The sequence below is a fragment of the Pyrus communis genome, chromosome 3, assembly GCF_963583255.1.
Source record: "Pyrus communis chromosome 3, drPyrComm1.1, whole genome shotgun sequence".
Taxonomy (NCBI): domain Eukaryota; kingdom Viridiplantae; phylum Streptophyta; class Magnoliopsida; order Rosales; family Rosaceae; genus Pyrus; species Pyrus communis.
This window is the reverse complement of record NC_084805.1, coordinates 23,839,545-23,860,462: the sequence shown is the minus strand read 5'-3', so window position 1 is coordinate 23,860,462 and position 20,918 is coordinate 23,839,545. Positions and strand designations below refer to the sequence as shown.

Genomic DNA, 20,918 nt, shown 5'->3' with positions numbered 1-20,918 from the left:
AACAGTATCATTCCAGTTTTAACCTGCTTTACAAATTGGCCTTGTGAAGATGGAAGGCCAAACAGTCCCCGTTTAAAACATTCATCTTTCATTGCACCGCTCGACATGAAAATTGCACCGTATTCAGGATATACCCCGCGAAAAGAATCCTGCCCCTTGTCTGACTCCATTGGTGTTCTTGGCAAAAGGCTACCAAATTCACTATTCATAGCAACCATAACTATCCCTTTCTCAGGTAATCATAGCAACCAAAACAAAGTACTTTGAGCGATATATAATTCCTTGCAGTGACGCATGTCTAGTTCAAATTTTCACCATAATTAAACACAATTTATTACAGCAACGAAGGTACAACTACGAACATATTCCCAAAAAATGTATCCTAAATTGGTAATGCAGTTTATACACCACTCCGATTCCATCAAAAAGTTCATACCATACACAGATTCCTCTCTTTCTCCACCTCTCTCACTAAACCCTAGTCTAGCAAATACAAAATTTTCTCAAACTACATACCCCGAATGCCGAAAACACGAATCACTAAAATGTAATTAATATCATGTAACTCTTCCTAATCACTAAAACGGCATTTATTCTTACAGAAAAGTACTTTCACGATTAAATGTGCAAAGATTAGCGCGAAAAACAAACAATTACAATAAAATTCTCGAGAAACTTTTACTGAAACCCTAGACCAGATTAGACAGAGAGCAATAACGAACAGACTAAAAAATTAAATAAAAAACCTCAGAGAAAAAATAGTGAGAAAATAGAAGAATACATGTGGACGCAATCCAAGCATTTACAGAGAGAGACCGAGAGAGAAGAGAGAGAGCGGGGGAGAGCAGGAGGACATGAAAGGACATTACCAGAAGAAAGAGAGAAGAGGAGGAGGAGGGAGAGAGAAGGAAGGACGTCGACGTCGTGTGGTGGTGTGGCTTCTCAAGCGTGGTGTGAGCGATCAGAACTTCGGCTCTAAGTTTGGTGGTGGAGCTGCGATAATATATCATACCACGTCGTGCCTGAGTGGGACCCTCTGACGGTTTTTCCTTACTTACACGGGATCCCATACGGTGTCGTCTGGTATTGGAGTGGTGTCATTTCCATTTTTTGTATCTTCATATTTTCTTTTTTGGTTTTTTTTTTTTTCTTTTTTTGTAGGGAAGGAAGATGAAGTAATTTTAATCAACTCGAGAAAGCTCTAGTGGGGACGAGAAATTTTTTATTATGATTGGAGAACGGAGAATACATTATGTGTTTTTATATAAATGGTGAAAAATTTTATTTTTTAAGTTATTAACTTTTTAGATAAATTAAATTTTACCCCCTCAAATTTGGATGCTATTACAATTTCATACAGCATTTATAAAACATTTCCATTTCATACATTATTTATCATTTCGTTACCGGATAGCTCCAGGGTTCAAGTTCGAGCTCTTTTGAACGTGCCGAAGGCTACTCTGGTCACAGTTGAATTGAGCCTTCTACGGAGGATGATTGGGAGTTTTGGAGCTTAATGCTGAGTTTTGCAGAGGCTGCAATTTTAAATCAGGTACTTTTCGGTTGCTTGTAAGCAATACATTTGTGTGTTTACATCAGTTTGTTGCATCTTTGGTAAATGCAGGTGAGGATTCTCCATGAAGAAATGAGGTTTCCTTTTGTGGTTGAACGGCCGCACTACCATTACATTCCAAGTTGCTTCAACCTTCCCGAAGAAAGCCGTGGGTAAGATGCTGTATGCTTTGTTGTAATTCAACTATTCAATGAATTCTGAGCATTTGCAATCCATGAGGCGCAACTTAACGCTTGTATTCTGATATCTTGGTCTACTTGTGGGATATTGCCAGTGCAACTGGTGAGAGGGACTGAAGTTGCAGTTGCTCCAAAAAGAAGACTGTGAACCGGCATGGTGATCCTCCATACGTGAACCGGCATGGTGATCCTCCATACTCTCTTCTGATGGAAAGAATCATATTACAAGGGCACTACTGCGCGTTCAAGATTCAGACGGGAGACTAGTTCACAAAACTTATTTCAAAGGCATTGAGCTTGGTGTTGTTCCTGTTGGAAATTTTGAGCAGAAATTTCATTGTCTCACACTGGTCATTCCCAAAAGGTTTCCTCACTTTATAAGGCTTTGTCCCTTATAAAAAATGATTGGAGTGAGAGTGATAGACTTTGGAGACTAAAATTGGGTTCACCCTTAAGGTTGGACTTTGGGATGTACTAATCTGTTCGGATTTAAATAATTATTTTTAATTAATTTCCAATTTAATTAATTAATTATTTTTTACCAACAGACACCCCTCTGAGAAGATGTCTCCTGACAGATGCATCCCTTCCTCATATATGTTGCGAACAGGCATAATCATATTATATATACATCCATCTACATGACATTTAGAATACAGAAAAAACAATTCTTCTTCTATAATCCAAAACATCCTTACTGAGAGAACCATATAGAAATTCGCCAGAAGTCAATTTTTCCGGTGCTGAAATTCTGACTTGGTCGTTGAATCCTGGTGAAGCAGACGTCCGTAGAACTACAAACACTGAGTAGAGACGAAATTTCTGTTTCAAGGACATTGTGGTACGCAAGCCTCGATCTTCTATATTTCTGTTCAATATTATTTCATTATTCATACTTTGTTAATTTCCTATGATTCACCCTGAAACAGAAACAAAATGTTCTCTTTACAATCTCTTCAGTTCGTAGTTGTTGTGCCAAGGTTATCACCAAAAGAGAGCATGAAAAATTCTGAAAACGATGGGTTGCAAACAAGAAGCAGGTCAACTCCAAAGGAATCTAACGGTGGAAATATCAGAAAGGACAACCGTGAAGCAATTGTTCGGCTGTTGATTTCCGATGCAGTTGTTAAAGGGCATGTAATGATTCAGTTGTATGGCATATACAACCAGTTCTTGGATTCAAAGAGATGTGTTGCTACACAGGTCTTTCTCCCCATCCCTCTCTAAGCTCCTTTTATTGTTGCAATGCTCATGCTTCCATTATTTAAAGAAAGAATTTGCTGTAAGACTAACGGTTTTGCAGTCGGGAGATGCAAAAGGCAAGAGGGCAACCCTGGCATGAGTTATGACTGAACTTAATGACCTAATGTTCTTCAGGTAAAGCAAGATATGACTTTCTGTACTTAGGGCTTTGTTGAGATACAGCCGACTCCACTTAGTGGATAAGGCTTTGTTATTATTGTTGTAGTTGATTGTATATTTTGATTTGTTCTAATTTCATATGTAGTTATATTTGATTCTGAATTTGAATTACACGGTTCTTGTTTCCGATCGCTTTCGCTTTTATGTCGCGAAGCTGACGCTGCTTCTGATGATCTTTACCAAAGAGATCTATGTTTGTGACACGCACCATGGAATATCCGAAAATGTAGATATTCTTAAACGCCCGGATGAGCGAGTTCAACTTCTGAGCTCTCATCTCTTAGTTTGATAAACTGGCCTTCAAGGGATGCAGATTAATACCCGAAACTATGAAGTTTTTGAGCAGTGTTGTTCTGTAAAAGAAACAGCCTTCATAGCTCCGAATTTAATTACCGTCCTGCAATCAAACACCCTTATGAACTAATTGGCTGGTTTCAATAATATCATATGTCAATGTGTAAGATAAAATGTACTGTTGCATGCATGCAGTTGAAACATGAACAGAAACAGATGTCATAAAAGGCATCAAATTTGCAGTGCTACCAAGCATCGACCGCAAACTTGAGCACAAAACAAAATGACAACAAAATTTTCTCGAGTTCACATGAAATCTTTCATTAGAGGCGCACAGGATGGCATCTGCTCATCGAAGTTTGATGATAATATCCATGGAATATGTTTAGCATTGTACTGCACTGCCGCATGATTTCACTGGTTAGGAACACCAAACCAGAAACAAATCCGAAAATCCTTTTCTGTAAACTTAACACATACAGCAGTCACAGGAAACAGATTTGATCAGAGAAACATGGGAACTTATAGGCGAGCAATGACGGCCTCCACCTCAGCAGGGGTATACAGATGATACGTTGGAGAAACCTTTGCGATATCGACATTGTTGGGTGTCACCTGAAAACAGTACCACAGGTCAACCAGTGTAAATCGTATGCAAATTTGAACACCGCCCAAGAAAGAATAGTATGCATACAAAATCTATATCAAATATAAAGCTTCACCTTTTCTTCCATAACTTGCTTAAGGATAGACAGAGCAATTGTCTCAGCTTCTTGAAGAGTCAGGTCCTGCAAACGATCGATAAGTGAATAAATGAAGAAGGAATTTCCTCCATATCTTGTTTCCACCATAAAATAGTCGAAAAAACAAAATGGCTTTGCCCTAGAAGGTCAATCATGTGTGGAAAAATTTCATGCTCCTTATTTGGAAGGTTGACAACTCTGATGACCCGATAAGATATGTTTATAGAAATAAGAATACACAGTTAAACTTAAAACAAGCAAAGATACCTTGTTGTATTGCTCTTGAAGAGAGCTGTCTGCACCTTCTGAACCTGAACCAATAGCTTTTGCATTGCATTGCCAAAATGTGCCAGATGGATCAGTGTAGTACCTGCAGTACAGGAAACAGATTTAATTCAGAGAAACATGAGTATGTAAACGAGAAGAGGACATACGAAATAGAAGCAACGATTAGGGAGTTTTTCAGTTTTCAGTTTTTATAAAGCATCTTATAACCTATCAATGTTTATACATGTCGAATACTGCAAGACAAAGTAGACAAAGTATCACTTACAAGCTGGGCCCGTGCTCATCATGACCAGCAATTAGGAGAGATACCCCAAATGGTCGAGACTGCGAAAAGGAGTATAAAGAGCCAAGCGTATAGCAATGGTGTATTACTTATCAGTAAGAATACAGGAACAATACAAACGGGATGTTAAATAGATGCCAAAAGCTACTTCACCAGTATAAAAAATAAAGCCAAGTATATCATGGTTCATCTCTTTCTCAAAGATAAACAGGTATCTTTAAAAACTCTGGAATATCATCCTAAAATGCTTGATCATAAGTTGCTATATAATAACCAGTTAAATGAAGACGAGTATTATATTATATTAGCATTTCCCAAAATTATGCTAATCCTAATAAAAACTGACATTAAAAAAAACTCCTACCAGAGTAAGCAAATTTAATCATTTGACTAAAGATTAAAAACAGGAATTTTCATAGAACTAACAAAAGAAACGGTTATTACCATGGACTCTTCATCACCTTCACCAAATCTTAGGGCAAGATCACAGAGAGCTTGTGTTGTAGACTCCACAGTCATTGGCTCACCATAGGAGAACCTATGATTCTGCAAAAACTGGAAGTTAGAAAAGAAGTAAAAAGGTTAGGAGATCAAAGGGAAAAACCACCACGAAACTTACTTGAGTTTCAACTCGTGCATGTTCAACAAGTGTACGAGCATCAGCAATGAGTCCACTCATGGCACATCCTATATGGTCATCAATTTCCATAATTTTCTCAACACTGCTGGGTTCCTGAAAGCAAAAAGTATAGAATAGCATTCATCAATGAAACTGCAAATCTCCAGATATGGAAAATGAACAACTATATCCATGAAAAACGAGGAGGAGGCGGAGGAGGGAGAGAGAGAGAGAGAGAGAGAGAGAGAGAGAGAGAGAGAGAGAGAGAGAGAGAGGAAAAAGGAAACATTTTGGAAGACAAAAGTTGATCCACCCAATACAATTTTAAGATGAGATATTAATATAAACCTTTCAGAGGCCTTATTGCTCCTAATATAAGCATGATTCTTAACAACATGATACTGACAGCTTGCAAACGCCGGACATAAAAAGTACCAAGTGTTGAAGGACAAAGGGTCTCTAACAATTCAACTTCCAAAAAGTAAGAGATGCTATTATATACATTTGAAACAACCTCATAGGAATGTAATTTTCCTTCAGAAGAGAGGTGATCTAGCAGCTTTGGTTTGAACTTTAAACTTATAGCCATAAAAACTTTTAATAATAAAAAGGTAATGGGTAAGTACAACGAAGTCATATAAAGAGATAGTTTGCAGACCAGCAAAGGCGAAGTAATACGCTTCTCCACAGCAAGCACAACACCTTCTTTCATCTTCAGGCCAATTGCAGTCGAACCCAGCTGTAATACATCAAAACCAACTACTCAAAATCCTACATTTCATTAAAAATACAGCCAAAAATCATTAAGATTTTTGAATTTGAGCAAAAGCGAGGACTAATAAGGTTAAGTACCTTGATGGCCTCAATGGCATACTCAACCTGAAACAACCTGCCTTCGGGGGAGAAAGTGTTTACTCCTCTGTCATACTCAGTCCTTCACAACACCCACAATCCCCATAATCAAATCAAGAAGAAAATAAGTATAAATATAAATATATATTTATATGTGTATATACATTTGAGACGATTAATTCACTTCAAAAAATCCTCAAAAAATGCAATTCACCTTGTGAGAAACATTTTGCTCGGATTGGAACTTTGAGATTGATCTGAATCAGCAACAATAAAAAACGAAATTTCTATCAGAGAATACAGACAGATCGATCTCTAGCTCGTAAACCAGCAATAGGGGTTTCACCCAACTACATTCTATACTAAATATGATAGGGCGAAATTAAATACAATGGTAAAGAATTGAAATTTCTCGGAACCCAAACAGAAAACAGTGAGAAATCGCGAGAAAAGAGCTCAGTTCTGTATCGACTCTTACTCGTGATTCAGTAGTCACAGATATCCACACCAGCATGAGTGCGTGTATAGAGAGAGAGAGAGAGAGTTACCGATTTAGTACGCGATTTGCTTCAATGCGAAGAGTGCTGCTTCTGCACAGAGAGAGAGAGAGAGAGATTTATGATGTGCTTTCGTATTGGAGAAGAAGGGTTTTTCCTCTTTCTTCGTGTTCTTAAAAAAAATTTAAAACAAAAAATGTAAACAGGCTCGGGTCGGGTTATATTATTTGGTCCAACCCGTACGGAATCGATGAAAAGCCCACTCAAAACCTTCTTCTCCAACAAGTAAAGCTCCAGTCTTTAGACCCCCTTTCTGTTCTTTCTGCCAAAACCACCCTCAAATTTCTCTCTTTCTCTCTCTGTCTTCGATTCTCAGAAGAAAATAAAAAGCTTCAGTCTTTCTCTCTCTAGAAAACAATGGGAGACAGCCAATACTCGTTTTCTCTCACCACTTTCAGGTAACTCTCTCTCTCTCTCTCTCTAGAAATTTAGCTTGGTTTTTGTGTTTTCTGATTTGTTTGCTGTGTATGGTGAGCAGTCCTTCAGGGAAGCTAGTGCAGATCGAGCATGCTTTGACGGCAGTCGGGTCTGGCCAAACCTCTCTGGGGATCAAAGGTAACAATGCACTCAGCGTTTAGTCTGCACCCTTTGAAAGATTAGTCCTTTTGCTCTTCTTTGTGATGTGGGATCCTTACTATCGAATCGGTTTGCTGAATCAGTAATTAGATTATTGAAATATTAGTAAAATCTGGATGAAAAGCTCGATTTTTTATTTCACCTCCGAACTGAATTGAGCTGAAAGTTTTAAGAGAAAATAATTTGTGTACAATTTTTTTGATGGCTCAAATGTTTTATTTGATATTTAGATGCGATTGGAAAATTTAGTAATGATGTGAAAGGCACATTTAAAAGTTGGGTTGTTTAATTGTGATTATCTGGTTACTGCAGCTGCTAATGGGGTTGTTATTGCGACCGAGAAGAAGCTACCTTCAATCTTGGTTGATGAAGCATCCGTAAGTCACTCGTGGTCTCTCAGGATGGTTTCTATTATAAGTTTCAATTTTATGAAACCATCTTATATTAATATTTGTTTATGTTAAATCGAGGCTATGTGCTAGTGATATAGCTTAGGGTTTGTGATGAGTCATATGATGATTACAAGTTTGTATCACTTTTAGCATTGCCAACTTAAGGTCCCCCAAGCATGCTTCATATAATAGATGTGCCCGAACAACATTTTTGTTTTCATAGGGTTGTTTCTCTTGTTTATGGTCTGATCTGCATAGTTAAATTTCCCCTCTCCTGTTCTAACAGTGTCTTTTTTTGTTTTCTGTAGAGCTTCGTTTTACAATAAACTATAATTACTGTGATGAATTGTAAATTGTTCCACTTTCTTGGTTTCAGAGTCACCCAGGTTTTCTCTCCTAACATGTTCATTTCTGATGATATTTACTTTCTTTGGCCAGGTTCAAAAAATACAGAGTTTGACGCCAAATATTGGACTTGTTTACAGGTTTGCTTTCTGGCCAATTCCTGTGATGAGGCTCCTTTTTTACTGAGTTACTTCATAAAGACGATGTTGCATCTAGTAGTTAGTGTAAGGATGATTAAATGATGCTTCGTTTTGTGGACTTTCCAGTCATTAGTCCTTACTCTTCTTGTAAAGTTCTTTCACCTTTGACCCTGTAACATGGTTTACAAGGTCATGTGTATTAGAGACTTGGGTATAATACCATAAAGCTAGCATTAGAAAGCTCAACCTAGAGGACTGGTATATCGAGTTACCTACAATTTCAAGAGAAACACTAGTTTTCTTTGCTTAGTGTTACTTGTGAGGAATTTCCACACCCCCCCCCCCTCTATTTTGCTTAAGTATTTACTCTACTGATGAATTCAGACACTATTGAATTTAGAGAAACTTGATGAGCTTTCTACTGTGAAATATAGACTCTAAAGGATCATATTATTGATGTGAGTATGGAACATGTGTTGATTATGCAATACTGTGTGATAAGTAGATTCTAAATGAAGAAAAATAGAAAACACTGCATGCATGAACTTGCATTTGGAATTTTGGAGACCACAATTCTGGCTCCTGAATGATCACATTTGGATCGACATGAGACCTGACTATTGTATTTTGACAGCAGTTTCAGCATCCTAATATTTTGTGGCTTTGTTGAATCTTTTATTTGTCGTCATTCAGTATGTAGTTATTCTTACCCTTACTTACTCTCCTGCAGTGGCATGGGTCCTGATTTTCGAGTCTTGGTTCGAAAAAGCAGGAAGCAGGCAGAACAGTATCACAGATTATATAAGGTACTGATTTTTTCTTCTCTTCTATTTGATCCTTTTTTTTTTAAGGTGATGTGACAAATGTTCATCATTCCCTTATCAATTTCTTCCGAACTATAAGAATAAGATGTTCTTGTCTTTTGAGAAGGTTATAACTTGTGTAAAGCAATCATGTTTCTAGGAACCTATCCCTGTTACTCAACTTGTGAGGGAAACTGCAGCTGTTATGCAGGAGTTCACTCAATCTGGGTAATTAACACACTTTCTGTATCTGTATAAACTGTGGTTCATTATACACAAGGCCTATGCCCATTTTTTCTCACATTGAGAAATTTTTTGCCCATATATGAAACCAATTGTCTCTAGATGATGTTAGCTTTTTAATGATTGTTGCATCCATGGTAAACACTTTGTAGTCAAGTTTTACAGGTGTAAGGTGCTCTTTGCACGGGTGGCTTTTTCTCAAACATTTGGACCGACAATAACTTTGTGGTTGCTCAAATAACCTTTTTCAAGCATTGAGTACCAAGTACCTTAGTGAATATTTCTTGTATGAAGATATTTATTTATTGGATCCTTTTCCAAAATCTTTAGCTTTTGGACTTATAAACTAAAACACTTGCAATCGGTCACTACAATATTGCAAGTCTTAGGCAGCAGAACAAGATATAGCTCGTGTGTGTGAAAGAGTGAGAGGAGAGAATATAAAAGGTGATAAATTATGAGAATTGAGAAGTATAACTTATGAAGATTCATAGTAAAGGTTTCTGCTTGTGATATTTATTATTTTAAGGCAATTGCAGCTGAGTTTGGGTAGTTGAACTTGAAGATGAGTAACTGAAGGATATTCATGTTAAAATTTACTGAAATAGTTTTCTTTCCTTCTTTTGTAGTGGTGTAAGGCCATTCGGAGTATCTCTTCTGGTGGCTGGGTTTGATGACAGCGGTCCCCAACTATACCAGGTATTTTTCATTTTCCGATGTGTTATTTTCTTGTAAACTTTTTCCCTATTTGTTGTTTCTGGTTGCAAATTATGATGCCATCTAAGGAAAGAACATTTCAATTTAAATTTAACAGAGTTTGGAACAAATTTTTGTAGCATATTTAGTTGGGTCACTGCTCAATATTTAGTTTTGTTTAGTTAAACAATTGTTTTTTTCCGTTGTAGAAATATCTAATATGTGGAATATGTTACTTCCAAAAAAAATTGGGTTGTTAAGTTGACCATTAGTAATCTTGCTTGAGCTGAATTAATCATTTCAACCTCTTCAAGCAATAGGTTGTACTTCTGTTTGCTTTTAGTTTTCTTGGATCATAATTCTATTTTGGATGGTCGAAAATGAGAAACTGCTGTCAGGAATAGTAGTCTTAAGAAATTTGTGTTCCTATGTTGACAGTAATATGATAGCTAATTCTGCAACTATTGTTATTTCTAATCTATATTTCCCTGTAGGTTGATCCTTCGGGTTCATATTTCTCGTGGAAAGCATCTGCAATGGGGAAGAATGTCTCAAATGCAAAAACTTTTCTTGAGAAGAGGTACTCAGACATGTATTTTTGTTTTCGGTCGAACACTTGGACATGGTTTATGCTGGATACTTTAACTAAAATTTCAGTCTCAATTTTTTTTTAGTCCTCAAAGGTGAAGTGCGTCTCATTATTATGTTTTTTGTAATAGGTATACTGAAGATATGGAGCTTGATGATGCTGTGCACACGGCTATTTTGACTTTGAAGGAGGGGTATATATACAGAACTGTTAACTTCGTGAACTTATTTATTTATTTATTCATTCTTTTATGAATACATAATGCTTAGGAGCCACAGAAAGAGGAAGAAACTTTGTTATCTGTTGGCGGTATAAGTAGTTGCTTTATATTTGATGCAGATTTGAAGGACAAATCTCAGGAAAAAACATTGAGATTGGGATAATTGGCACAGACAAAAAGTTCAGGTGAGCTCCGTCATTACTTCCTGCTAAGGCATCGTTTCTCTTAATTCCTTTCACTGAAAGATATTTTTCATTGCATGAAGTACTTTATCATGTAAACATGCAATGTGACATGCAAAATCCGATGAAAAAATATGGTATTATGCCAACGTGTTAGGAAGGGGAATCCTTCACCCCCTACTCTTATTTAGGTCCAAGGAGCCAACTTACTCAACTCTTAGCTAAGTGCTAAAGGATTAGCTTTGATTTCTCAAAATTGAAAGTATTTTCCGCCTCTTTAAAGAAGGCGTAACTAAATCTGGACTGTGTTTTTGGACCCCAAACCTAAGGAAAACTAACGAAAAGTCCAACAGAACTTTAGTTTTAATGAAAATTGACAAATAAAGGTGTAGTGGATGGTACCAGGAAAAGGTAAAAATGTGGTTTTTCGTTAAAAGTGAACAGTACCGGGAGTGTTCCGTTAAAACTCCTTTGTTTTTAATGTACTTGGTATAGACACCGAAGAGATGAACAGATAGGCATGCGCTTGTGACGCCGCGCCAGAGTCCTTGAGCCATCCAGGATGGCAGCAAATTCTTTTTCATTGTAGCTAATTTGAGTTGCTACTGCCCTTCAAAACATGGTTTTTAATTATAAACGATTGCTCATTGCTCATTGTAGTGTATCTCTAATTGATTGTGCTTACCTTGTTGCAGAGTGCTAACCCCAGCAGAGATTGAAGATTATTTGGCTGAGGTGGAGTAGTGTGTGCCTGTTACTGCAGAAAGTTCAAAAACATTACTTTTAAAAATTCCCAATTTATGTTGCAAGATGGTTACATATTTTAGCAAAAATGATTTGGTACACGATTTCATGCGGGCGGGTGAATCTTCAGGAACCGGATCACAAACTTATCGAGCTCAAGCAGGCATTACATTGCCACCATTTGTAGAGCCTTAAGCCTGACAAATCCTATACTCGTTGCGAACAGCTTTGAACTTTTTGGCCCCAAAATGTGCACTCTTTTTATGAACTCTGCATGTATGAATTGAAAATGGAACTTCCATCTGTTCGTTGCCAGTCTACGGGACTTCACGCCCGCATACTTTCCCGAATACTCAACATAAAATCGTCATTCTTTGATATTCGAACTTGACATCTCTTTCACTTGGCGAGAAGTATTACTAGACTAAGAATTAGTTGGTCACTGTCGTTAAATCCTAAAACAACCTTTTTTCCAAAAAGGCATGTCATAATATGAATCTATAGATGGTTTGTATTTATATTTTAGCAAGAGAGTAAAATTTGGATTGAAGCTAAGGTGGGTAAATAAGAACAAGAGAATGAGAAAACAATAAAGATAAGAGATATATTCTCCTTTATATATCTAAGGTGTGGGATATTTTGAAATTTATATGTTTTGTCCTTACCTACCTGCATGCCATCAAACACTATCTTCTTCTCACAAACTGGAAAGCTCCTCCTCCTCCAATTTCCAAACATTCATGTGAGCTCCTTCTTCCTTCACCCACTCTCTGTCTGTCTGCATACAGGAATTTTTCCGGTGTCCCGGTATACAAAAATCAAAGATCTAACAGTTAAAATGCTCGGAGCACCATAAAAATTTTCGTCTGCATACAATACAGTTCTACTGTTTCTTGTTACTGGTTTTTGAGTCTGTTAAACTTCTCTCTTTCCGGATTGTTGGTTTCTAAGGGATTCAACGGATTCTTCGAATCGGGTGTGCATGAAAATCCCCAATACTGACTGCTTCACAGTTATTGAGGGTGCATTGTGTTAAATTTCATGGAAATTTAATTTAATTTAATATAAGGGCTACTTAGTTTGTGTTGATCGCTTGTATGCACTATACTTTCTGAGGTATGCAAGTTGATTCGAATGAGCATTCCGATGGTTGATAGAAATTTCATTTGATGGCATGCATAGGTTGATCGCTGAACGCGCCATTAGTTATATTTTTGTTGCGCCAAGAAGCTGCAAGAGTGATGCAAGATGGAAAGCCAAGAGTTCCAGTAGTAGAGCTGTTGAGAAGAGCAAGGGCGACGGACTTTACATTGACAAACGCGGAAAATTCAGAAGCTTCAATAACAAGAAACTGTCTAGGAAACGATGTAATCACAACATTGTACTCATTTTGTTGTCTTAGCAATACATGTTATCTCGCATACGTACATCTTCAACAATGCATACCATCTTCTTTGTCTAGGTGGTTCTCTAAGGGGCCGGGGATGGAAATATGGATCGGGGTTTGTGGACGGAGTTTTCCCTGTGATGAGCCCCACTGGTCAGCAGATTCTGGACTTTGTACAGAAGGAAGTCGATCAAAACAGTATTTGGGAAATTCTTGACACCCTTCCAGCCTCTCACACCATATGGGACGATATCATTAACGTAGCTGTTCAGCTTCGTCTCAACAAACAGTGGGGTTCCATAATCTTGGTGAGAAACTAGCATCCCTTCATATTGATATCATTGATCCTTTCCTAAAATTCCTTTGGAGGCTTTTTGTTTGTTGCTATTCTTATTCTTGCACTCCATAGCGTGACGCTCAACTTTCAACTCGATATTTTTTAGTGTAATGTTGTGATCATCTGTCCAGATATGTGAGTGGATATTGTACAAGAGCTCCTTCAAGCCAGATGTCATCTGCTACAATTTGCTTATCGACGCTTATGGGCAGAAGTCGCAACATAAAGATGCAGAATCGACATATTTGGAACTTCTTGAAGCTCGATGCGTACCTACTGAAGACACCTATGCTCTTCTTTTAAAGGCCTTCTGCAAGTCTGGGTTGTTCGATAAGGCTGAAGCCATCTTTGGCGAAATGCGGAAGTATGGTCTTCCACCAAGTACGCTTCCGCTCCAATTTGTAGCCGTTTACAGTGCATAAATCTTGTTTGAATCTCAAAAATCAAAACCTTGTCCCAGCTTGTTAGTATATCAGATGTGACTGATTGCATTTCCTTCAAACTAAGTACAATGTGAATTCATGCAGAAAAAACCTAATTTTATTCAGGTGCAATCGTGTTCGATGCTTACATTAACGGGTTACTAAAAGGCGGAAACCCTCAAAAAGCAGTAGAGATCTTTCAGAGGATGAAGAGAGATCAATGCCAGCCATCTACTGAGACGTATACGATGCTAATCAATTTATACGGAAGGGTGAGCCTTGCTGGATTTTCTCCTAGTCTCTGTGAGCTTCAAGTCCTTTGCTTTTCTATGACCTTATGCTGGTTAAGTTCCATACCGTCAGATAACTAACAAGAAAATGTCGTTTACTTATTAAACAATACGATAGAAATCTCCTCAAGATTTATGGTTTGTGCAGGAAAGGAAATCTTTTATGGCTCTAAAGCTGTTTCAAGAAATGAAAAGGCAGAAATGTAGACCCAACATATGCACGTATACAGCTTTGGTAAATGCATTTGCGAGGGACGGACTTTGTGAGAAAGCGGAAGAAATTTTTGAGCAGATGCAAGAAGCAGGGTATGAGCCTGATGTGTATGCGTACAATGCCCTTATGGAAGCTTACAGGTTAGTATCTGATGAATTCTGTAGTTTAATTTGAGCAGTTTGATCAAGTACAACTGTACAAAACTTCCACTGTATGATAAGCAGCACTATAAACCCGAACTTCTGTAAGATTTCGCTCCCTACAGTCGTGCAGGGTTTCCTTACGGAGCTGCAGAAATTTTCTCTCTAATGCAGCACATGGGATGTGAACCCGATAGAGCTTCGTATAATATCATGGTAGATGCATATGGGAGAGCTGGCCTTCATGAAGGTAAAAATTAACAATTAGACCTCATACTTTTCACTCATTTCCCTTGAAATAATTTGATTTTCACTCATTTCACTTGAAGATGAGATGAAATTGTTTCGAGGAACCATTGTGATTGCGATTGAAACTAATACGACAGAGTCTGTTTTCGATCACTATATTCTAAATCCTATTATCTTCATCATGTATTTTTTTTCTCTGTATGCATATCAGATGCACAAGCTGCGTTTGAAGAGATGAAGCGGTTAGGAATAACCCCGACAGTGAAATCCCATATGCTACTTTTATCCGCCTACTCCAAAGCTGGCAACGTATCAAAATGCGAGGACATTGTGAACCAGATGCAAGAGTCCGGGTTGGAGCTAGACACTTTCGTCATTAACAGCATGTTAAATCTGTATGGCCGGTTAGGCCAGTTAGAAAAGATGGAAGAAGTTTTGACAGCAATGGAAACAGGACCCTACGCAGCTGATATCAGTACGTACAACATCTTGATTAACATATATGGACGGGCAGGATTTTTCGACAAGATGGAAGAGCTGTTTCAGTCGCTTCCACTCAAAAACTTGAAACCGGATGTTGTGACATGGACTTCGCGTCTTGGAGCATACTCGAGAAAGAAACTATACACCAGATGCTTGGAAATTTTCGAAGAAATGATTGATGCCGGTTGCTATCCAGATGCCGGAACTGCCAGGGTACTTCTTGGAGCGTGTTCAAGCGACGATCAAACCGAGCAGGTTAGTACTGTTATTAGAACTATGCACAAGGAGGTCAGGACTGTTTTACCTATCTGATGGATGGGTTTTGTAAATACTGATCATGAAGTAATACATCTTCTCATCCTAACCGTCCATCACTTCATCAAAATCATCACAAAGGATTAGACATTAAGAGTCAAAATGTCTACATAAGCTATAACAGTAACAAAATGACCACACTAATGTTCTCCATCCAAAATGTCAAATCCTATATGGCGATGACATGGATTGGCAGCAAGAGAGTTGCTGTCAAATTTGACAGCAGCTTCAAATTAATTATGAATGCTTTTTATTAATTTTTTTCTTGGTTTCATCATCATTGCAATTAAGGTTGTTGTTGACCTGTTTCCCTTTTGTTCAATCGAGGCAAGTGAACGGTCTCCTTTTGTTAAAAAGAAATGATGAACGGTCTTGATTTCATAATTATTAAATGCCTTTTATTAAGTTTTTATTAATTTAATCATTTATTTTATAATATAATAAAATAATAATTTAATTTGACATATCGGGTGGACAGTAAAACTTTAAAAGATGTCAAAATGCCCCTAGGCTGTCAAATTTAAATTTTATATTCAAAATTTGACATTTTCTTTATAGATGCTCTAAGGTATGCTCATGGCTAAATTGCTCAAGCTCCATATCTTCTCTATGCGATTGAGGGTAACTGCAAAAGGAAAGTTAGCATGCCCGAATAACTGTTACGTTGTTAGATTGTTAGTTCAACCACTCAACCAACTTGGATGTCTATTACTCTGTTCTCCACCTGCGCTTTGAGTATCGCTCGAGAGTATGACAAACATTTCATGTCTATGAGTAATGAAATTTCCAATCTCACAACACAAATATTTCGACCGTAACAAGAAACGGAAGCGATTTTCGCACTCCATCCGCTTTAGTCACAAGAAAGGGAGAAACAAAAATGTCACCAGTGGCCATACTTTCAATAAAATGATAATAAAATAATTTCCACTTGTGTTAAAAAGGCCATGGTTTTACAGAATTTCCATGCAACCGCTGATATCCAATATAAAAATTAATTAATAATAATCCGACACTATCACTTACTCTGCCACAGTGACACTCACCAACTTCGACCTATTAGGTTTTTTTGATGAATTGACACACCATCTCATATCTCCATTTATTTTTCTATTTTTCCGGAAATGTATTCTCAAATACTCGTTTCTATATATTTTAATTTATTTCCAAACGTATCATAATTCAACAAAAAAAATAAAAAATAATTAGAGAAAGTGGAAAGAAATAAAAAAGCACACCCACCAACCCACGATATATAAAAAAGGAGTGTAGGTTTTATAATAAAAGAGAGAGTTTTTCTGTTGGATTTCACAAATGGCTTCAAGGTTGCTGTGGGCTTCAAGGGCTGCTTCCTACCTCAGAATCCAAACCACCCATAGAGGGTTTGCTTCTGGTAAGCTAACAAAAACCCCACAAACTTCTCACTTTCCTTGGATCATTTTTTCATTTTTTTCCGATTGGCTTTATTGTTTCTGCAATGATCTTTGAGAAAGATGAATGCTTTTGAACATGGGTTGCTTGTATTTTCTTGATTAATGCTGGGATTATTGAGGATTTGGTATTTTGTAACATGGTTTTGGTGTTGGTGATGATGTGGATCTCTGTTATGTGTTTGTTGAAATGCCTGATCTATGACTATTGCAGCAAAAGATTTGATTTTTCCTGATGGGTTGCGTGTGTTTTTGCCAAATGGTTTGATTTGATATAGGTTGTGGATTTAATCTTCAAGAGGTTAATGGGTTTGTGCGTCTTTTCCGTCTTTTGATGTTAGTGAGGTATAATATCTGTGCGTTGTGATTCAACAGTTGTTTTGATTGATTAGAATTGGTTTCAGCTGTGAAGTGCTGTGAAATTGTGAATGGTGTTTGACTGGTACGTATTCGGGAATTTCATTTCGTTTGTTTGAGTTACAAGTTCGTGTCTAGATAAATATATCGTTTCTGTATTACTTTGAATGAGCAAAAAGTTCATTGAGGAGGTAAAGGATCTCTCGTTCTGTCTCTTGTTGCAACTTTGCTTGTAAAAAGCAACTAAAACACTCTTGAAGTGGGTTTTCACGACCAAAAAAGCAGTATTTTTGTTCTGTTTTTGCCTAATGACCTGATGAGTTATCGTGTTCATTTGGACCTAATGCTAGTTCTACATTGTTATGTGTCTAAGCTCAGAAAGAAGTGTTATTAATGTGTTGATAGATGGAATTGTAATTAGATTCATGTTTGGATTTGCAACGGGTAAATTTCCGTAGCTTTGTGGTGGTTTCAGCTTTTATTTTTCTGTTTACTGCAGTTGTGAAGGATTTCAAGTATGCCGATTCTCATGAGTGGGTTAAGGTTGATGGAAACTCTGCAACTGTTGGAATAACCGATCATGCTCAAGATCATTTAGGTGATGTTGTGTATGTTGAGTTGCCAGAAGTGGGGGCTTCTGTGAAGCAGGGTGAAGGCTTTGGAGCAGTCGAAAGTGTCAAAGCAACCAGTGATGTTTACTCTCCCGTATCAGGGAAAGTGGTTGAAGTCAATGAAGAGCTTAGCAACTCCCCTGGTTTGGTAGGTACCCTTATCCTATATTAGTTCTAGAGTCGGCATGGTGATGCCCAGGTTGCATTTGTGTGCAATTTTTACTACTTTTGTTGTCGTTCTTATTAGTAGTTTGCTACGTTGTAATTTGGGTAAGTTCTTATATCTAAAGTAGAAATATGATTAAGAATTAACATTTTGAATATTGTTGATGCCCCATATTTAAATGAGAAGTCATGAAAGAAGGACTTCTTTGTAATCTCTTGAAAGGTTAAAGTAAACAAAGTTAGTTCTAAATGACTATTTCGGTTATAAGCTCATCTATTTTCCGATGCTGGACACAAACACAATCAACACTTGGATAAACATTAGAAGACACTTGCAACTAATAGGTTTATTGGTGTTAGTTTAAAGTTACTGGCCATTTGAGAAATTTTTAATCATCTCTTCAACTTTTATCCCCAACCATTAAAAGTCTTCGTCTTTGAAAGTGATGCTTTTGTTAAACTATGTATGCGCTACGAACATCACTTCATTATAGACACATCAGAAAAGATTCCTCACCGGTCACCCCCTAGTGTCTTCCCTGTGTTAACGTTTGATTCACTTTTTGAGAACTAGGTCAACGCAAGCCCATACGAGGAAGGATGGATAATGAAAGTTGAGATCAGCGATAGTGGTGAACTGAATAAGTTGTTGGACTCAGAAAAGTACACCAAGTTTTGTGAAGAAGAAGATGCACATTGATTGATCCTGGCCAATGGCAGCAGGCGGTTCTTCAAGGATGGGTTGCTTCTGCACAGAATGTAACAGGGGTAGTCAAAACTGCAAATTCACCTTTCTACTTTTATGCTCTGTTTTTACTCCGCTTTTCTTCCACATGAGTAATCAATTTTAGTCGGATTATTGTTTCGATCTGGATAATGAATTATAAGTTTTGTTGTTCTCCTATTGGGTCTGTCCATTGATGTTGTAGCAGATCTGGAATTTTGTGAAATGTTCTTTATTGAGAATGAAGTGCAACAAATTGAAGAGGAATAATTTCAAATCTTGGGAAGTCAATTGCGATGTGGATAGTTTTTTTCGAGGTTAAGCTTCAAATGAGATGATAGATTCAGTAAACAGCAACGAATTGTTTTATGAATCTGAGTCGCATCTTTTCATACAGTGGTGGGCAAAATCCAGATTGATGGTGGAATGTTCGCCTTTGGACGATTGATGCAGTACTGATGTGTTTCCGTTCTTTTATTTTCCAAGTTGAAGACACCCATGTGAAGGGGCCCTTGAGGTCCTTCATTAAGAGGACCTTCCCAGTCATTAACGACGAAGTATATGCAATTCGGCCGACACTATGGGAAGTCAGGGCAATCGGAAAACAAAGCTTCATTTCCAGTACTTTCAATCTCCTCCGCTTGTTCGGGTCTATTCCCGTGAGCACATTCCAGCCTGAAAACCTTGAAGCTGTGAGTCAGCCTACCAAACCGAAAATCAAATCGATCAGACTTCCTAATGGGCAATAGATCTCCACTGGACGATTCGACAAGGTGTTCTCCTTGTGGAGCATGTTTTACAACTAGGGTTGCGTCGGGTTTAGCAGTCGAGCCACTGCCGGCATTAATCGAGAAAACCTGACTGTCAGAGTTAACAACCGGAAACCGGCCTATATAGTAAATTGAATCACAAAATCCGATCGCAGTACGTATGACTATGTGACTCCAACCGTCATCCCCCGACTTAAAATGGGCTACATTGCGTCTAGTATGATCAAAGACTACCAGAACTTCATAATCATTTGGAAACAAAGAACGGTCAGCAGACAATAAAACTCTGGTAATGTAGTAATCACATTCAAAAGTTTCCGCCTGCGGTGGGACTGCCGTGACTGATGGAAGGCGAATGGTACGTCCGGTGAAGGGGTTTAAGAGCGTTATTGCCAAATTGTCATCCGCAAAAGCCAGCCAACCATGGGAAAAACCGCAACACTTCTTTTAAGGCACAAACGACTCAAAGTTGTAAGGCTTACCTTGCGTGACACTGTGCTAGCCACGCCTTTCGCCGCTGTTGTTTTTGGTAGGAATCATGAGCATAGGAAGCTGGTTGTGGCGATATTTGACGCGCTGCTGCTTGTGATGCAAAGCTACTGATTCCCAATGCTTGCAGACCGCGCTAAACCGGATATAGTCAGAGATTGGTATCAAATTTTCTAGGATCGAATCCAGAACGTGGCTCGGGAGCCATGCCCAGCCTAAAATCGAGGGCCTCGATGCGTTTTTCAGAGTGGTAGACATGACTTTTTTAGGCATGGATTCAATCATTGACTACTTATGAGGTATGAGGGGAGGAGGCTATTCTTAGTAGCCTATGGATTCCTTAGGTTATGAATTTTTATCCTTGTATGGTTCAATATGGGCATAGCATTCTGTCGAGAATGAATCCCAAATTGATGGGAGAGTGACCTTCATGGGCTTATAAATAAGTTGGGCTACTCCTTGTGAGGTATCGTCTTAAACCTCAAGGCTTTCGCTTAGGCGGGGCTATCTATGAAACGCCTTGGCTTCTCCTTCACCTTTTAAAACATTGCTTCGGACACTTGGGAATGCTCGTTATGTTTGATATCGGTTAAGGTTTTCCCCTTAAACTTGCTATTGTGCATTCTCCTACTTTTCTCTGCAGTACTATGTTTTAAGTACCACATACTTTTTGGTCATCAATTTTTTTCTGTAGTTTTAAGTGTTCGTACTTCATACTATTATTACTATCTTCAAAGGTATGCACATTGGAAGCTCGACGTCCTTATTCCGACATTTGAGGCTTACATTTACGAT

The 20,918-nt window shown here is 37.9% G+C and overlaps 4 protein-coding genes across 5 annotated transcripts; 3 read left to right on the top strand and 1 right to left on the bottom strand.

Annotated features, from left to right (window-relative positions):
* Positions 1 to 3,763: 3,763 nt before the first annotated feature.
* Positions 3,764 to 6,920, bottom strand: LOC137727794 (proteasome subunit alpha type-5). The gene is made up of 10 exons (XM_068466615.1): positions 6,802 to 6,920; positions 6,468 to 6,510; positions 6,254 to 6,335; positions 6,060 to 6,140; positions 5,402 to 5,515; positions 5,227 to 5,328; positions 4,765 to 4,823; positions 4,479 to 4,581; positions 4,191 to 4,256; positions 3,764 to 4,083 (listed from the first exon to the last, which is right to left on the bottom strand). The coding sequence occupies exons 2-10, from the start codon at positions 6,479 to 6,481 to the stop codon at positions 3,991 to 3,993; spliced, it is 714 nt and encodes a 237-aa protein (XP_068322716.1). The 5' UTR covers positions 6,482 to 6,510; positions 6,802 to 6,920; the 3' UTR covers positions 3,764 to 3,990.
* A 141-nt stretch (positions 6,921 to 7,061) lies between these two features.
* Positions 7,062 to 12,039, top strand: LOC137727793 (proteasome subunit alpha type-2-B). The gene is made up of 11 exons (XM_068466614.1): positions 7,062 to 7,208; positions 7,289 to 7,365; positions 7,699 to 7,763; positions 8,217 to 8,263; positions 8,994 to 9,069; positions 9,227 to 9,294; positions 9,939 to 10,008; positions 10,500 to 10,585; positions 10,725 to 10,787; positions 10,934 to 10,999; positions 11,692 to 12,039. Exons 1-11 carry the CDS (start codon positions 7,168 to 7,170, stop codon positions 11,738 to 11,740), a joined length of 708 nt encoding a protein of 235 aa, XP_068322715.1. The 5' UTR covers positions 7,062 to 7,167; the 3' UTR covers positions 11,741 to 12,039.
* Positions 12,040 to 12,429: 390 nt separating this feature from the next.
* LOC137730057 (pentatricopeptide repeat-containing protein At2g35130) lies at positions 12,430 to 15,797 on the top strand. 2 transcript variants are annotated; one of them, XM_068469123.1, is made up of 8 exons: positions 12,430 to 12,482; positions 12,923 to 13,107; positions 13,203 to 13,435; positions 13,596 to 13,845; positions 14,013 to 14,158; positions 14,325 to 14,530; positions 14,656 to 14,780; positions 14,991 to 15,797. In XM_068469123.1, coding segments are annotated over exons 1-8 (1,731 nt in total). In that variant the 5' UTR covers positions 12,430 to 12,480; the 3' UTR covers positions 15,575 to 15,797. The 2 variants fall into 2 exon arrangements, with proteins under 2 accessions (XP_068325224.1, XP_068325223.1); XM_068469122.1 differs by lacking the exon at positions 12,430 to 12,482 and having other exon boundaries at positions 12,535 to 13,107; positions 14,991 to 15,796.
* A 1,018-nt stretch (positions 15,798 to 16,815) lies between these two features.
* LOC137729382 (glycine cleavage system H protein 2, mitochondrial-like) lies at positions 16,816 to 19,141 on the top strand. The gene is made up of 3 exons (XM_068468328.1): positions 16,816 to 16,970; positions 17,864 to 18,123; positions 18,715 to 19,141. Exons 1-3 carry the CDS (start codon positions 16,892 to 16,894, stop codon positions 18,838 to 18,840), a joined length of 465 nt encoding a protein of 154 aa, XP_068324429.1. The 5' UTR covers positions 16,816 to 16,891; the 3' UTR covers positions 18,841 to 19,141.
* Positions 19,142 to 20,918: the final 1,777 nt, after the last annotated feature.

Bases quoted from the DNA above. Each gene is read 5' to 3' on its own strand.
- LOC137727794 (XM_068466615.1), bottom strand. The intron at 6,141-6,253 runs GTACTTAACCTT...GATGTATTACAG, and splicing joins ATGCCATTGAGGCCATCAAG to CTGGGTTCGACTGCAATTGG. The intron at 5,516-6,059 runs GTCTGCAAACTA...TTTTGCTTTCAG, and splicing joins GTATTACTTCGCCTTTGCTG to GAACCCAGCAGTGTTGAGAA.
- LOC137727793 (XM_068466614.1), top strand. From the start codon at position 7,168: ATGGGAGACAGCCAATACTCGTTTTCTCTCACCACTTTCAG. The intron at 9,070-9,226 runs GTACTGATTTTT...TCATGTTTCTAG, and splicing joins AGTATCACAGATTATATAAG to GAACCTATCCCTGTTACTCA. The intron at 10,586-10,724 runs GTACTCAGACAT...TTTTTGTAATAG, and splicing joins AAAACTTTTCTTGAGAAGAG to GTATACTGAAGATATGGAGC.
- LOC137730057 (XM_068469122.1), top strand. From the start codon at position 12,915: ATGCATAGGTTGATCGCTGAACGCGCCATTAGTTATATTTTTGTTGCG. The intron at 13,108-13,202 runs GTAATCACAACA...TTCTTTGTCTAG, and splicing joins GAAACTGTCTAGGAAACGAT to GTGGTTCTCTAAGGGGCCGG. The intron at 13,846-14,012 runs GTACGCTTCCGC...AATTTTATTCAG, and splicing joins GAAGTATGGTCTTCCACCAA to GTGCAATCGTGTTCGATGCT.
- LOC137729382 (XM_068468328.1), top strand. From the start codon at position 16,892: ATGGCTTCAAGGTTGCTGTGGGCTTCAAGGGCTGCTTCCTACCTCAGA. The intron at 16,971-17,863 runs GTAAGCTAACAA...TGTTTACTGCAG, and splicing joins CCATAGAGGGTTTGCTTCTG to TTGTGAAGGATTTCAAGTAT. The intron at 18,124-18,714 runs GTAGGTACCCTT...TTTGAGAACTAG, and splicing joins TTAGCAACTCCCCTGGTTTG to GTCAACGCAAGCCCATACGA.